This window comes from Perca fluviatilis, chromosome 11 (assembly GCF_010015445.1).
Source record: "Perca fluviatilis chromosome 11, GENO_Pfluv_1.0, whole genome shotgun sequence".
NCBI classification, from domain to species: domain Eukaryota; kingdom Metazoa; phylum Chordata; class Actinopteri; order Perciformes; family Percidae; genus Perca; species Perca fluviatilis.
The window spans coordinates 27,442,140-27,459,128 of NC_053122.1; the positions used below are offsets into that span (position 1 = coordinate 27,442,140).

The 16,989-nt window shown below is 39.6% G+C and overlaps 2 protein-coding genes across 26 annotated transcripts in view; both read right to left on the reverse strand.

The window, feature by feature from the left end:
- Nucleotides 1-6: 6 nt before the first annotated feature.
- Nucleotides 7-12,314, reverse strand: LOC120568101 (GRAM domain-containing protein 2B-like). 6 transcript variants are annotated; one of them, XM_039815339.1, is made up of 13 exons: nucleotides 12,238-12,314; nucleotides 8,409-8,549; nucleotides 7,868-7,913; nucleotides 6,566-6,638; nucleotides 5,340-5,443; nucleotides 4,824-4,913; nucleotides 4,200-4,271; nucleotides 4,046-4,108; nucleotides 3,812-3,911; nucleotides 2,893-2,955; nucleotides 2,682-2,781; nucleotides 1,932-2,024; nucleotides 7-1,222 (listed from the first exon to the last, which is right to left on the reverse strand). In XM_039815339.1, exons 2-13 carry the CDS (start codon nucleotides 8,417-8,419, stop codon nucleotides 1,207-1,209), a joined length of 831 nt encoding a protein of 276 aa, XP_039671273.1. In that variant the 5' UTR covers nucleotides 8,420-8,549; nucleotides 12,238-12,314; the 3' UTR covers nucleotides 7-1,206. The 6 variants fall into 6 exon arrangements, with proteins under 6 accessions (XP_039671273.1, XP_039671271.1, XP_039671270.1 ...); XM_039815337.1 differs by having other exon boundaries at nucleotides 8,409-8,552; XM_039815336.1 differs by lacking the exon at nucleotides 12,238-12,314 and adding an exon at nucleotides 9,683-9,800 and having other exon boundaries at nucleotides 8,409-8,552.
- Nucleotides 12,315-13,276: 962 nt separating this feature from the next.
- The window catches only part of LOC120568140 (receptor-type tyrosine-protein phosphatase S-like), an 86,552-nt gene continuing 82,839 nt past the window's right edge, over nucleotides 13,277-16,989 (reverse strand). For all 20 annotated transcript variants that reach the window (XM_039815448.1, XM_039815447.1, XM_039815436.1 and 17 more), the window contains one exon: nucleotides 13,277-16,013. In XM_039815448.1, the coding sequence (XP_039671382.1) occupies nucleotides 15,945-16,013 (69 nt within the window). In that variant the 3' untranslated portion in view covers nucleotides 13,277-15,944. The remainder of the gene's footprint in view (nucleotides 16,014-16,989) is intronic.

Below are 16,989 nucleotides of genomic sequence, written 5' to 3' on the forward strand. Positions count from 1 at the left end.
ACCATATTATTTTTTAAAACAACCTTTGTATTTGTGTACAGTGCATAAGTTAACAAGATCTGTTAGACAGTGATACAAAAATAGCAATATTTATATATACATGATTAACATTGGGATGAATTACTCTGTAAACCAGTGACGTTGGGTTTTGGATAATAATATAAACTCATACAAAGTCTCTTCCTAGATTGGCTAGAATAGATGCAGATAATGTACAGTTATAGAAATCCTGACATTTAAAAAAAAAAAATTAAAGTTTGTCATAGGCGAATATCAGTTTTAAACATGACCTGTGTATTTCTTTTAAATCCACACAATATTAGAGCAGACATACTATCCCTTATGTATCACTACAGGGTTTTTGACACCACACATTAAACATACTTTTCAAGTATACGCAGAATTCACACATTGTTTTAAAGTCGTGGAGATCAGTTGGCTCAAAGGTACAAACGCTGGAAGTCACACATTCCCTATAATCTGTTAACAGGATTGATTTGACAAAAGGGCATTAGCAAAAGTTTTAAAACCTTTGTATTTTGAAGAAGTGTCAGTGCTTGAATGTTTTTGAGGTGCAGGTGAAATCCTGCCTTGGTGCCTCAATGGAACTGTGAAGTTTTAATGGGAGTGACTGCCCTCTGCTGGCTGATTATTGGCATTAACAGTCTTACTCTTAAAACACCACTAGAGTTCAGCAGTTTACTTACACAATGTGAACCCTCATTTTTACAACACACAAATCATTTAAAACCAGCTGTTTACCGGCCAGGAAATAAACAGCAGGCTGCCTCCATATGGCTCAGTGCAGGAGATCCTCACTTCAATATTTGATCTCCCAGCAGAGAATGAGCGTGCTCGTAACATTAATATTGTCCTGGTGCTTCCCTGCCGACAGTCATCCGTGTAGTTCACCACGTGTGGCCTGTTTCAGACATCCCAAAAGCATCTTATTGCTGGCCTGCGTCCTCCGTAGACATGGCACTAACACAGGAGATCAAATCTCTACTGTGAGCGAACTTGTTTTGTGCACAATATTGTAAATTCAACCTTAAGAGGTACTGCGTGTGTCAAATGGGCCGAGTCTGCCTGCTAAGATGCTTTTGGGAGCCTGTCTAGACAGGGATCAATGTACTGCAGGATCTTAATAGAGTGGCGCGCTGCATGAGTCCCTGAAAGGATTTGTTTGTCACAGTCTCCTGCCACTGGCTACGTTTGTTGGTACCTGCAAAAGAAGAGGAAGCAGCATGACGACCGATCCTTTAAATTAAGTCAAAGTAGCACCATAATGCAAAAACACATCAAAATTTTACAAAAGTAAAAGATAAAAAGTATTCTCAGCAACATATACTTAAAGTATCAAAAGGAAAATTACTCTTTATGAAAGACTCTAATATATATGTATAAATAATATTTTTTAGTGCAGCTGTAGCTTGAATCTACATACTGCAGGGTAGTTTAACCTCTGGGAAATACATCAAATTTGATGTGTTAATCATGTGATATGTATGTGAAATCTGAATCTGGAAAGTAACTACAGCTCTCAAAAATGAAATGGAGTAAAAAGTACATAACTTGCCTCAAAAATGTAGTATAAGTCAGTAGCAGGAAATGGAAATACTCAAGTAAAATACACTTGACCTTGAGTAGATGTACTTTCCACCACTGAGAAAGGTAATTATATACACATTAGTAAGGTAATTACACGCTACACGTGTAACCGCTGCAAGCCTAATCTGTGGGTGTGACTGTGACTGAACCTTATCTTTGGCCCACGTTGCTGTTGTGCACCTGCAGAACGTCTGTGTTCATCTCTAATCTGATCTGAAAGTAATGGTTTTACAAGTTTCCAAAACTGGTTTGAGCCATCTCACTTTTGTTCCCCACACCACTTTCCCTTCCCCTTTTCTCTTTATTTCCGTGTGTCTACTCACTCTCTGTGGTGTAAAGACAACTCAGCCAGCTGCTCCTCCAGTGCTAAGATCCTCAGCCCGATGTACCCAGACCCCAACAGGAGCAACACCGTCCTACAAAACAAACACACAATAATGACGTGAATGCCTCGGATTTTGCAGAATGAATCACAAAGCTGAGCAGACGGTCTAACAATAGGATACACTGTATCTATCTGTGTGGCGCAGGGGTGAACGTTGTGTATTAACATTCCTATAACCCCATCTCCAGCATCAGATCATTTTCTTTCCCTCAGAGCTTTCTGCCTATCCAGAAAGTCAACATACCACAATGTGCCTTTGTTCAAACACAGAGCTGCACAGAATTTTACAAAGCAGGACGTTGTTTTTTTAGTAGTCTTTCAAAGTCCCAGCTCAAGGAATAAAAGTCATCAACTCATTCCTAGGATGTCCTCTTCCATTAACAGGTTTACACAGCTGTTATGTTCAAATGTACTCCTGGAGATGGACAGCGGGGGAAGAAGTATTCAGATTCTTTACTTTAGTAAAAGTTGCAAAATAACAACATAAAAAAAATACTTTGTCACCAGTCCTGCATTCAAAGTAGGTACAGATATATTATCAGCTAAATATAAAAGTAAAACAATCAAAAGTGACACTAAATGCCCTTATGATAGCGTTATATTATAATAAAGTGATTCTTTACTCAAGTTGTACTTAGGTACAGTACTTGAGGAAATGTACTTAGCTGTGTGAAATAATAATACCCACAGCATCATGTAGACGTAAACGAGAAAGCTGAGATTCCTAATTTCTCGGAGGAAGAAAAGCGGTACGACCCTCTCAGTGATCCTCCGAATCCACCTTACAGCTGGTTGACAGAAAAATCAACTTGTTATTCTTAAACAACACTTTCATCTATGCCTTATGGATAACTTCAGTAAATATCACAGTATGTGCACGTCTATTTGTGAGCTCTTACACGCTCCTCTGTCGTCTTCGTCTGTTAAGCTGTTTTGACGGGTGGAACTGCATCTTGTAGGACCTGGAAAGGCACAAATATACATGGCTGCATTCAGTGGTATACTGTTAGGAACATTTTATATATTATCTTGAAGCTGTACGGAAGCACGGAAGGCTCGTATCATGTGGACCCGCCGACAGTTTTGTTGTCGTTACTTAGAATTCCTCATGGGGGCGACAGAAACTACGCACTATGGCTTTAAATAGAACAATTACATTTCAAAAGTTAAAGTGTTCATATTATGCTCATTTCCAGGTTCATAATTGTATTTAGAGGTTTATATCAGAATAGGTTTATATGGTTTAATTTTCAAAAAACACCATCTTCTTGTTGTACTGCACATTGCTGCAGCTCCTCTTTTCACCCTGTGTGTTGAGCTCTCTGTTTTAGCTACAGAGTGAGGCATCTCACTTCTGTTCCACCTTTGTTGGGAGTCGCACATGCGCAGTAGCTAGGTAAGGACTACTAGCCAGTCAGAAGCAGAAGCGTGCCACGCTAGCAGCTAGGCGAGCATTATAACGTGTGTTACAAAGTGACGCACGTTGGTCTCTGAAGTAAAGGCTGGACTACAGTAGAGCTGTTTGGAGCAGTTTGTGAACAGGGTTTTCTGTTGGAGATGGTAAGTCCCTTGTGGGGGGGACTTTGGGCTTTTTCACTTTGTAAACCTATAACGTGCACAAAAAAAAGATATATAACACAATAAAGGAAATAAAAGGGGAAAAGCCAAAAAGCATAACATGAGCACTTTAAGTCATTATTGAAAATAAAGACCAACATGATCCTGCTGGCACAAAAGCCATGCATCACATCACAGTAATAACCAGTGATGATTTACTCCCTGACACACATCTCTGTGTCTCTCCCATCTGTTTCTCACCTTCACTGGACATCTGAGGGAGGCCGTTGTCAAGGTAAATGCTGTTCTGTCTGCTCAGATCATGATCTATGCTGTCCTCCAAACTGGAATAACTGGAGGTCTGTGAACAAGGACAGAGATGCTGAAGGTTAGAGTCTCCGTCATTGCGCACCATGCACTCATATTCGCTCAACTCTAACCCTCAATGCCTGAACTTCCTGGTTTTTGTTTGAGTTAGATGAGCAGCAAACATACCACATCATGATCGACTTCATTCTCTGCAGAGGAGATATGAGGGCTGCCGTTGACGCTCTCCTCCTGGTTCAGACAAACACAGAAACATGAGTTTAAACTGAAATTTTTTATTAAATGATGCCTTTATGTGCGTGCAGATTAGTGGAGCACCTACCTGTGCATGTGAACAGACAGTTTGGAGGAGTTCATAACACATCTCACGGTTCCTCAAAGACACAAATGAGTACTAAAAAGAGAAAATAAAGAGGCAGGAGAAAGGTTTAACCGTGGAGCAAAACAAAATATGTGTACGCTCAATGTTAAGAAAGTTAATATGAAGTCTTGGCTTGACAAACTGCACGGAATTTCATTCACCATTCACCCTTCTTTTTAATCCATTTACCATCTTTCCTTTTATTGATTGGTAGCTAACACTTAAACCACTTGTCACATTGAGTCAAGCTGACTGAATTGTTATTAATAAGCAGTTTAAACACGTGATTAATAAAGACACTAATTCTACTACTCCTACATTTAATGTTTACTATTCCAATTCCCCACATATGGGTTATTGATCCAGAAACCCCAAGAGGTTTGACCGTGCCACCGAGCACCTTTGGAGCCTGATTATGGGGCCATTAAAGGTTATAATAGCAAATTCCTATCCTAAAATGTTGACTGCACAATTACACTGTGCATTTGTAATGCAAAGATGCAGCCAAGTTAATGTGTGTATTTATATAGCTCAAAACCACAAAGAGAATAATAAAACACGTCTGTCTAAAGTGTGTATTCTGACCTTCTCTCCATCAGCAGTTTGAATAGACAACATGGATAAGCCTGAGTGATGTTTCTTCACCCCTCTGATGCTGGAGCCAGGAATCACCACCTGCAATATGTGGACAAACAAACAGGCTGGACAACAGGCTTTGATTCTTGTTGCCTTTACGGCCTTAAAGAGGACATTACAGTCATATTTCTCAATAGTTTCTCAATGTGACCTGAAATATGAATGAATAAGGGAAAGAATCAGCTTGTTATTTTATTCTCTATCCAGGGCCTTAAATCATTTCCCTCTGTGAAGATCTTGATATTAGGGTAAAAGCCCAAATGCGGGAGATAAAAAAAAAAAAAAAAAAAAGAAAAAAGAAATTAATTCACAGTTAACAGCTCCTTTTTATAGCTTCTGGGACATGTGAACTGTTACAATAGAATTACACACATATTTGGTTTAATTGGCCTGAAATGTAGTAGTGCCACTGCTGATTCACCAGTGTGAATTAGGCTTCAGCTTAATGTGTCGTGAGCGCGTTACCTTGGTGTCTTTGAGCAGCACTGACGAGTGGAAACACACGTAGTTCTCACAAACAAAGAGTTTCCCATGATACAGCACCTCCTTCTGCAAGGCACAGATGAATGCTACGCACACACACACACACACACACACACACACACACACACACACACACACACACACACACACTCGTCGTGATTAACTCTGAACCAGCTGCTGAGCCGCACAAAACTAGTAACGACTCATTACTTTTTTTTTATACTCTTTATTGATCCTAATGGGGAAATTACAATTTAGTTGTTATTACACACAGGCCCACACACACACACACACACACACACACACACACACACACACACACACACACACACACACACACACACACACACACACACACACACACACACACACACACACACACACACACACACACACACACCCTTTTACATGCATTAATGGAGAGATGTCAGAGTGAATGGGCTGCGACTGCTGAACCAATGACCTTCCGGGTTCCCAACCCAACTCCCTACAGACTGAGCTACTGCCACCCCCACTTAAACATTAGTTCCTGTTTTTAGGTCCGCCCCCCCCCAGTAAAATTATACATAATACTGAACATTCACTAAGTAGTCCCTCATTACTTCATTCTTTTATGATTACTTACCCTTTTGTGTTGCTTGTGCCGTTCTCTAGTGACTCATCATTATCTACTATATAGTCCATTAAGAATGATTAGAGAAGTACTTATTATTGATTCATCAATTAACAAGTCGCTCCCGATTGGTTTCTCACTCGGTTCTCAAGTAATTCATCATTGACTAATCATTAGCTACTCTTTTTAGAAAATGTTAACATTAACTAATGGTTGTCCCAGTGTCCCCCATCTGATAGGATTTTTATTTTTTGATCTTTTATTACATAAAGTGTATGAAACCCATGACCAAAATAGTCATACATTCTGTCATTGTGTAACTTATGGATGGAATTACAGTGAAATAAATGATTCCCCTTTTTGCTGAGATCCCCCTCAAGGACTCCTGGGGGTCCCCGGACCCCACTTCAGAGACATGCCTGCAGCATCATGTGCTAAAGTGTTTCAGCTTCTCATTCACTGTGCACCACTTGGCAAACTAAGTGTTTGGCAGCACTTAATCAGACATCAGGGACAAAGTGGAAAAAAAAAGGTCACAATGTGATGTCATTTCCATAATCAATATCAAGGAATAGGTAAGAGACTCTCAGCTCACTGTGTGTCAGGTTCTCCCCCTCAGGAATCTCCTGGAACAGCTTGTGGAAGGTTTTCTTGTGCTTCCGGAAGCTCTGAAGGGAAAAATAGTGTTAAAGAAATACTCAGCTGTGTGTTGAGTGATGTATCTGGGATTTGTTTTTTGGGTAACGCTTTACAATAAGGTACACAAAAAAATAGGTAGTTACTGTTTTTGAAAGGGTTACTGTTTTTCAGAAGGGTAGTAACCCTTTTTCAGAAGGGTAAAGAATGATTAGTTACCCTTTTTCAGAAAGGTAACGAATAATTAGTTACCCTTTTTCAGAAGGGTAACGAATGATTAGTTACCCTTTTTCAGAAGGGTAACGAATGATTAGTTACCCTTTTTCAAAAGGGTAGTTACCCTTTTTCAGAAAGGTAACGAATGATTAGTTACCCTTTTTCAAAAGGGTAGTGTTACCCTTTTTCAGAAGGGTCACGAAGTATTAGTTACCCTTTTTCAGAAGGGTAACGAAGTATTAGTTACCCTTTTTCAGAAGGGTAGTTACCCTTTTTCAGATGGGTAACTAATCATTCGTTACCCTTCTGAAAAAGGGTAACTACCCTTCTGAAAAACAGTAACTACCCTTTCAAAAACAGTAACTACCTATTTTTTTGTGTACCTTATTGTAAAGTGTTACCGTTTTTTGAATTAAAGGCAGGTTTGGTGTACAGTATATGTGAAATAATTGACTTTAAACCTTAAGAAACTGATTTTTTTGGGGGCTACCTGGGGACAGAGGAAACAAGCTGTGAACACAACATTCACATATCCTTTGAAGTTGATATGACCATTGCTAATTTTTAACATTAGCAACATTAGCATGTTAGCATTCATTCGGAGTCATGCTTCTGTCCACTGGATGAACAGAAGTTCAATATTCACTCTAGATTAGCTCTGTTTTTGGTCTCCACTAACTCCAGAGGGGAATATCTAGCTCTTTAGCTGCTAAATGCTCTGCTAATAGTATCTATTTGCTGTTTGGTGCTGAGCAGGTAGTGTACAGTGGGATTTAAGAGCTTTTTTTCCCTAAAAAAAAAACAGCTACCAAAAATGATGCTATGTGATGCTATGTGACATTGTCATTTGAGGCATTGTTATTATATATATATATATATATATATATATATATACACACACACTGTACATACATAATGATGTTTATATATAAATATACATAATAAATATTATAGTCACTTTAATTCTTCCTGTGCTGCAAAGATAAACAATGGAATGGTTGCAGGGGATAGAAGGTAGCAGGATGATGATGTGAAGCGGACTTACATTATTGTTGGGTAGCCAATTGGAGCGCTCAGCTATGGTCTGCTCCCTGAGGACACAAACAGGACAAATGGAGCATGCTCACATAAATGAGATGACATATCAGGACTTTGTCTAGGTACAGGTTTCATTTCTTTCTTTCTTAAAGATGCAGTAGGTAAGACTTCTAAAACTAACTTTCTGTCATATTTGCTGAAACTGACCCTATGTTCCAGTAGAACTACATGAAGCAGGTCATAAAAAAAAAAAAAAGAATCTGGCTCCTCTGGCACCACCTACAGCCTGTAGTGCGATTTGCGAAAATCCACAGCTCTCTGTTCAGATGCACCAATCAGGGCCAGGTGGGGTGTCAATCACTTCTCATGCACACGCATTAATTCTCCCTTGTTGGGGGAGGGGCTTAGGAGACCGTTTTGGGCTTTAGCAGAAAGGGGGGGAGGGACTGAGAAGTTGTCGATGTTCAAATTTTTGGCTAAGTCCTGGATCTTCACAATCCTACCTACGGCACCTTTAATCCCAGTGTAGTGTTGAAGGCAGAGTGTACCTGAGGGGCATGTTGGAGTTGAGGCTGTGATTTAACTTCTGGATCTCCAGTCGGGCATCGTCCAGACTCTTTTTGGATTCCTTACTGCTAAACCTGCTGCTGCCTCTTCTTGCGTCAAGGCGTCCGACTCCATCCAGACAGCTGCTGTCCCGAGAGAGCAGGAGATAAATGTCAGAGTGATGATCGAGCTTTTATGTGATGCACACAGGTGGGACAGGGATATCGAACAACACAAAGACAGAATGCAAAAAAAGAGAACTGGATTTCTCCCATCAGTCACAGAGTGGATGAAAACAGCTCCTGCGTGCTGATGGTAAACATTTCATTATCATTAACTTTCATTGTTGACATCGGAGGAAGGCTGGTTTTCCACAGAGATTAATACAGTTCATTGACAGATACAAATAATTTCTTACACAATGTATGCACAGCATCAACAACATTGTTGAATAAGAGTACACAAGAAAAAAAAAAAAAGAGGAGAATATACTGGTCTTGTTTGGATCCAATATCTGAGTTTGAGTAGTTCCTTCATGTGAAAGCAAAAGTTAAACTAGAATCCAAACGGAATACCAGCTGTATTACCAGTTGTAATGGCGTTCTCCCTCTGCTTGGCCTAATTGTCAGCTTATATAGACCTGTGGTTAGTCTGCACTCTCTGCGCAACAGCATGGGTCTCTAGAGTCTTTCACTTTTGTAAGCCAGCAGCTAAAAAACACTGGAGACATAACAAGAATATTGAGCACACCAGGGTGCTTAGGGTGATGTATATGTACACTGTTGGTCAGCCGTGAAAGATAATATATAAAAAATACATTAAAAACTAAATTTCATGAAGGATGTGAAAGGAACAGAGAAAGAGCACCAGCAGTAATCCAAAAGAGAAACCGTAAAGTCTCTATACTCACACAGAGCTGTCCAGTGAGAATCTCCTGCATTTCGCAGTCATGGTAGAAAAGAAGTACTTCCAACTCATACACATGCACGTTGATACATGCAGTGACAGACTATACCTAATGTCTCTAGCTCTCTCAAGATGACAAACTCATCGAAACACCTTGTGTGTAATTATTTTGGCTTTGTTTCCTTGAGTACTCTGATGTAAAAAAAATAAAAAAATAGGATTGGCTTCTTATTGTTAAATCAACCAATCAGTTGTGAGGGGCGGGGATTTGTTTCCTCAAACTAAACCAATCAGTGAAGGCAGGTGGGAAGGCCACACATTCTGCACAGCTTCTGCTCCTCATGGCAACAATCTCTATGGGTGGTAGTACCTACAGACCAACTGATCTGTTGGCAGTCACACAGCACGCCTATAAGAGCATGCACACAGTGCGACACAGGTATGCCGAGATATTCATCATCCCAGCCCCACGGTCGTCTCCTGCCGCATAACCTGCTCAGCCTGCACAGATTGAGATCACAGAATGATGAATGGCCTACAGCACAGACACATGCGGTAACATGACATGGCAAAAAATTACCTAACTGTAAAGCTCCATAAATCCACAAGCATTCCATTCAAAATGTAGTATTTTCATAATTCCAAGGCATTAAGAAATATGTAAAATAAATAAAAGATATATATATATATATATATATATATATATACACATACATACATGTTTTGAGCACAAGAAAGCTATGGTACACTGATGTGCTTAATGAGTTCTTTAATTTTACACTTAATGGCTCATGTACATGCATGGATGGATTACTGAACTGGACTACAGTGAACTTCATCTGCAAAATGTCCTTAAAGACACACAAAACTAGGCCAATGAGAAGATACTTCCCTGTACCGTACAAAAGCACCAGTATGTCAGTGGTTATTTTCGTTTTGAAGGTACTCTGGTTGGGCAGTTTTCCTCGTCCAGCTGCCGGCACTGTCAAACCACAGGTGTTCATATGATTGCATGGTGTCATTCCAGATGTTGGCTCACTCTCTCTCCTCTTACCCTCACCTCTCCTCCAACCTTTGCCTCTGTATGCAGCTCAAAGCGCTGTGCATGACCTTTGTCCAGGTATTCTAATTTGAAATGAAGGATTCAGTAACCACAGAGCAGTCGGTGCTGCCAGCATGGTGATCAGTTTAGCATTTTCAATGTTGGTACTTTCCACAATATTGAAAGTTTTAGTTCAAACACTGTGCCGGATGTAACAACAGTACGTAGTATGGTTTGCATTTGCAATCTACATGAAGAAATGCATCATATTTTCAGGTTCTACTGGTGTAATGTAAAAATGCAATCATTTAGAAAAGGCCATCCAATAATGTGAAACTATACAGAAGAATTGCATATATGATCTGTCACAAACCGGCTCAAAGCATGTGCCAAAGAGGGAAGCCCAGATAGGTTAAAGTGCCAATGAGAAGTTTATTGATAAATAAACATGATAACTAAACATGAGGTGTGGTGAGTAAATAACTATGTGGTGTGTGGAGCGTATGGATGAGTGAGGAATGTATGGATGTACGTTAACTGCAACAGAAGTGGCAAAACGAACCCAAAACCAGGAGATGTGGAACCTGGGGGAGAGACCAACACAATGAGACATGGCCATGCCTCGGTTGAGGCCTAGATTAAGGCCTACCCAGGTGTCAGCCCATTAGCTAATTACCCCTCCAAAACTGTCAGCTCCTCCGGAAAGGCAAGTGAAGCCAACAGCAGGCAGAAAAGGGAGGGGTTGTAACAGACCTGTATATATGACCTCGGGAACATTTTTTCATTGTTTAATATCTAAGCTAGCCCTGCAGAATTATTGTCGGTTATTAGTTATATAACTCGTGTTGATTTTTGTTTTGCATTGTATGGATGAATTTAATTTCACATTGTCACTTTACACTGAAGCCAGCATTTTCAGATAAACATGATCTAGTGCTCTGTAGGTGTTTGCTCGGAGCAATAGCAGCTCAGGGTCACATTGGCCTCAGTGTCTTTGTGTGTGGTATGAATCGTTACCATGTGAGGCTGAGAGAAAACAGCTATCTGCGTAAAAACTAAACCTCCTCATGACTCATAACTGTGCTTTGAGAATTCGTTAAAACTAGAAAAGCGCTATAATTATGCAATCCATTTATAGGTGTAAAGTTACCGGGCCTGTCTCAACACATCTCAAGAAGAAAAATACTGCAGGTTAGAGTCATGAAAGCGTTTCAAATTACCGCAGTGATTTGTCCTGTGACGGACAGAACAATACATTCGCCGCCCTTTTCGTTTTCCTTGTAAACACTGAATACAAATGAGCGGTTGGCTTTATGAGAGCTTTTGAGGAAGTAGCAGGTAAAAAGGTTGGCCAATCACACTTGGCAACTCTTCATATCAGCAGACAGAAAGAATGAGGATGCGGCTGCTGCATGTGAACTTTACACTGGCAAAGGACTTATCTCGCACATAGTAGGCCTACTGAAAAGTGAAACACGTGTAGAACTATCCTGAGATCAGATGTATCCATTGTGAGTTTTATTATTAGTGAACTACAGCTGATTGCATCTCCTCATACATGGGTGTGCCCGAGCTGAAAACACACACTATCATTAATGCAAGGAGCAGCATTTCTCTTCATCTCCTAATCATAATGCTAGTTGTCTATAGAATGTTACTGAATCAAAGAAAGGAGACATAAAAATAGAACACCTTTCGTCGTTCTTTGAATAAAGGACAGTAGCCTTCCTCACCTGGTTCCTGCACGTTTGTGTGAGGACAGTGTTCAAACAGATTGGAAATATGACATGAAGACTATCCTATGTGCGTCAATGCTAACTAATGAGTGGACCGTAAAGGAATAGTTCGACATTTTTTGGAAATATGCTCATTTTCTTGCTTACCCGAAAAGTCGTCGTAAAAACTAAAACGTAAAAACGTCTGTATGCTAATTATGAAGCTAGCTTCAGCAGCCGGTTAACTTAGACTAGCACAAAGACTGGAAACAGGGGGGAGCTGCTAGCTAGCTTTGTCCAAAAGTCACAAATCCAACTACACACACACGACACACCTCAAAAGCTCACTAATTACTAATCACTAATTAATTAATCTTCGGACAGAGCAAAACTATACAGTATGTGTAACGTTATAACGTATGTTTTCACCCTGCTGCCAGTCCTTATGCTAAGCTAAGTTAAATGCCTGCTAGCTGTAGCGTTATAGTTACAAATATGAGAGTGGAATCGACTTTTTCTTCTGACGGTATCTGTCAAATGTTTAACTATGTCTTTATGTTGTTGTTTTTTTGGCCAAACTACTGTATCAAATATCAAGAATCAAGTTTTATGTCCAAGATTGCAAAATGTTTTTCCCCTTAAGAAATTTCCAGTATGTGTTGTTGCAAAGTGTGATGTCATGCTCGTGTCATGTTACATCAGTTATCCTAAGTTTCCGGCTTGTGTTGCGTCCATGCCAACATCCAAGTCTTGACTGACAAACTTGTATTTTTCTGAAAGGTCAAAAAAATCCAACTTGTCACTTATCCAAATACGGGCATTTAATGCAATATTTTACATTCTAAGTAACATTAAATCCTTTACACTGCCAGCAGTCGTTGGGAATCTTTCCCATCTCCACCATCTGCCCCATGCCTCTGCTCTGCATTACCATACAGTAATGCTACAGCTGGAGAGTTATTACAGCTGACCTGAACGCAACTTCATTTTGTGGCTCCAAAGCAGCTGAAACCGTTTTGTAAAAGTTAAATTTAATCTTCCAACAATTTTTTTTTTTTAGATGTAATCCTGTGTGCAGTGTATTCACTAAAAGCTGGGTGCAGTCAGTGACAGGAATGCCTTTCAGTTTAGCGTTGCTTTGGTCCCTTCTAGTGGACGAGGAGTGAATAACAAAAAAAAAAAATAAAGGCCACAGGAATCACACAGCTCATTGTGCTGTATATCCAATCATTCTGCTTTTAATACAAAGTCAAGATACAATATCTACATCCATGGTTTGAAAGGAAAGAACAGGTACATAAGTTAGGGGGGTGGCGTCATCAGAGCTGGCCCTCAGCACATTTCATATTATGTTTCACGTGTGTGCCTTTTATATTTCTCTTGACACAATAATCATTAGAAATTCAAAGGAATAACATATTGTATATATGTCACACACTGTCAAGACTTCTGGACCACACATAGATTTCATATCAGAATAATTTCAGATATAAACAATAACCTTTGAGGGTGTGTGTAGCTGGGCCATTCTTAACCCATTCTTTGTCAAAAATACACTTGCTACCATGTGCTTTCCAGCAAAATAAATACCAACAGCTTGTCTGAGGTTTTCACCAACAAGTCTGCTCTATATATCCCATTTTTTTTTTGATGCCCTAGGGCCGGACCATACCTGTTGCTGTGATCACACCACTGCTGTTGCTATGGAGGACAAGTGGGGGAGGGCATCAAAAGAGCATCACTGTAAACTTAAACTAGGTCTGCCTCTAATGCACATCTCTAGCTAACTAGTCGGACATCAGTAATCAGTATCAAATAGCACCCTACACAGAGGGCATACTTTATAATAATAAAGCAAATAAAAAAGCACCAAAACTGACCATTAAAAATAAAAAAACAAACAATGACAATATCATACTTTAACATTGGCTCGCCAAAGAAACAAGTAAACAACATCTTATTGGTTATAGTTGGTAGATATCCCAAATAAATAGATTCAAAACAAACGTAAAAAGTAACAAAATAGAATAAATATCTTAAAAAAATCATATGAAATAAATATGACAAATTGAACAAGAACAATAAGGCTTTTTTTTCTGCGACAATAAGAACTACATCACATCCAATCCCACGTTATATCTTGTGCTCAGACGTATGCAACTGTACTGTATAGGACTCCAATGATAGACTGTATGTACAAAATCTGTGAAAACACCCAAGATGTCTGATACACTGGAACATCGCTGTGCTCTTCAATCACCAAGTGGGACCAATTATGATTATATGTCAAATCAAGAAAAGATATATATATATATATATATCAATATCACGGACCTGTGCAGTTCTACTGGAGTAGACAGAGGGGAAAACATCATTTGGTAAAGTTGGGATGTTCTGTACAGTGTGATTTAGGAACAGAGAGAATTTGAATGGAGTTTATATAAAGGTGGGACAGTTGGGTGAGGGGAGAGGACTGTTAAAAGTCAGCAAATCACCACTTACGCTGAATGGTTTTTTTTGGCTTTCTCTCATTATCTTTCACTGTCAGTAGCCTTAAATAGTAAAACACCAGACTGTTTTAACTGCAAAGTCGTGCAATTCAAGTAGGTAAGCTTTAGAGGAGGAAGATGATTAGGAAACAACTTTCATCCTCGGTTTAAGATACTGTATGACAATAAAGGTTTAGTGCACAACCCATGAACATTAAGCAGCATGTTTAAACACAAGAAATATGTCAGCATAAGGCAAAGACGTACCGTAAAAACACACAAAAATCACGTCTGCTGAAATGGGATGATAACCGTTTTTTGTTTTTTTTTATGGGATTGAAGCTCAATTCTTTCATTAGAGCATCTCTTTCAATAAGCCACTGCTGGACTGACACAATGGGGCTGACTTCAAGAGGAGATGAGCTGGAGGATGAACAAGGAATACAGCAAATAGCAAGCAGGCTTTTGTTTAATGAAGAATGCAGTGGACGACAAATCTCAGCCCAGTTGAGGCTCTGATCACTGTTCTGAGGCCAGCTGTTACTCAGCGAGGACACGATTTGGGAGCGTGAACTGATCGTTGGCCAGTGTGTTTAGAGTGTTTGTTTCTAGTCTGGCTTTATGTTATGCTGGATAAAAGAGGAAGCTATCTCTCCTTAGGCCACAGTTCATGTTCACGCTGCATGGTTTCTCTTGGCACTGTGCGTTGGGTAAATGAGCATCCACATGCTTCTCCAACAGTCCTCAGGGTGTTGAGTCCCTACTGTGGGCTTCTGCTGAGGCATTACCTAGTCATCTGCTTTAAACGATAATCAGAGCCACCAGGGACAGCAGTAGACACCTTGGAAATAGACTCACGGACACAGAAATGTTCACCTTTGCACTCTGTAACCCCCTTAGTACACCGAACCAATAGATACAAAGTTGAGGATAAAAAGCCCATTTAGGGTGCAGCAAATATCCAGGCTCTTTTTTTTTTTTTTTCTTTATGTATTTTTATACACATATAGTATCATAATTCCTGTTCAGAAGCCGTTTGTATTTCACTGGTTCATATTGGAGATAGCTGACAACAACACACATGTATTATACGTCCTTCACACTGGAACACTGAGGTAAGTATATGGATTACACATGGAGAGTCTCCACACCCACCAGCTCCCCAGGGAAACCCCTGATGAGTGTGGGTGCTGTTAGACACAGATTTGTCGTTGCTGTTTTTGTTGTTGCGTTTTGTCCTTGTTGGTGTAGAATTCATCTTTGAGTCTTGCTCCCCGAAAAAGGTTCAACGTTCACGTTATTTCAGGCCGTCTTTCTCTTGTTTCACTCGTTGGTTTTGTTTGTGGACCTCGAAGCAGAAAGATGGATGAATGGTTGTCTCTTCACTTATGTTGCATAGTGGTCAAAGCTACCCAGGTACTCCAGAGCAGCCTGGTAGCAAAACTGGTACTCATCCTGGGTGACAAACAGAGGAACATAAAGATATCATTGTTGCTATAAACAGGAACAGACACAGGCTCACAGCACCTATCCACTCAGTTGTTTTGATCTAGAATCATGACAATGGTATTGCAACAGAGGCTTTACTAAAATCCTGACTTCACTGTATGTTGGGTATGCTGAACGTGATATCTGTCTTAATCTCTCGGTTCGGTGATTGTTTTCATTTTTCAGATAAACTAAAGGATTAAGAGTTCCTTTATGTGTTGAGAAAATTAGCATATGTCTTAAACAGATCTGTTTTTATTAACTCAAAAAAACGCTTAAGATTCGGAGATGCATGCTTTTCACAAGACAGTGGATAAAGGTCTCCGCCCATGCCCCCACATGCTGTTGAGTAGGGGTGGGAAAAATAATAGATTTTTAGATGCATCGCGATTCTCTCTGGAACGATTCGATTCTCGATTCAGATAAGTTAATAATCGGTTTTTAAATGTGTTGATTTTTATTTAAAAGTTACTGTCTCCAGACAAGTAGAAATCAGAAAACAGAGTGACTGAAAGAGGACGGGATAATGGACAACAACTTAAGAGTTTAGGCAAGAGTGCAGAAAAAAAAAAACACACAAAAATGGCCAAAAGGAGAAAAAAAAAATTGTATACACATGAGCTAATAAGACATACATAAAATAATTAGGCAAAACACACATAGGCTGTTCATCTACTTTATCACATTACATCTGAACACCTCATGTTTCATCTTCTAAGAAGCCAATGATCCACCTTTAAACATGACTTTCACAAGCACGTTTAAGGCTTAAGCATGGAATGACTACAAAATAAAAACCTCAGTAGACAAAACATTTCATTAAAACTTGTGTGTGACAAATATATGTCAACATCTAAGCTTTGTCTTGCTGCTTTGTCTAGGACAGAGGTGCTGTGATGTTGAAGAATTCCATAATTCATGTAATTCTTCGTAGATAAAACGT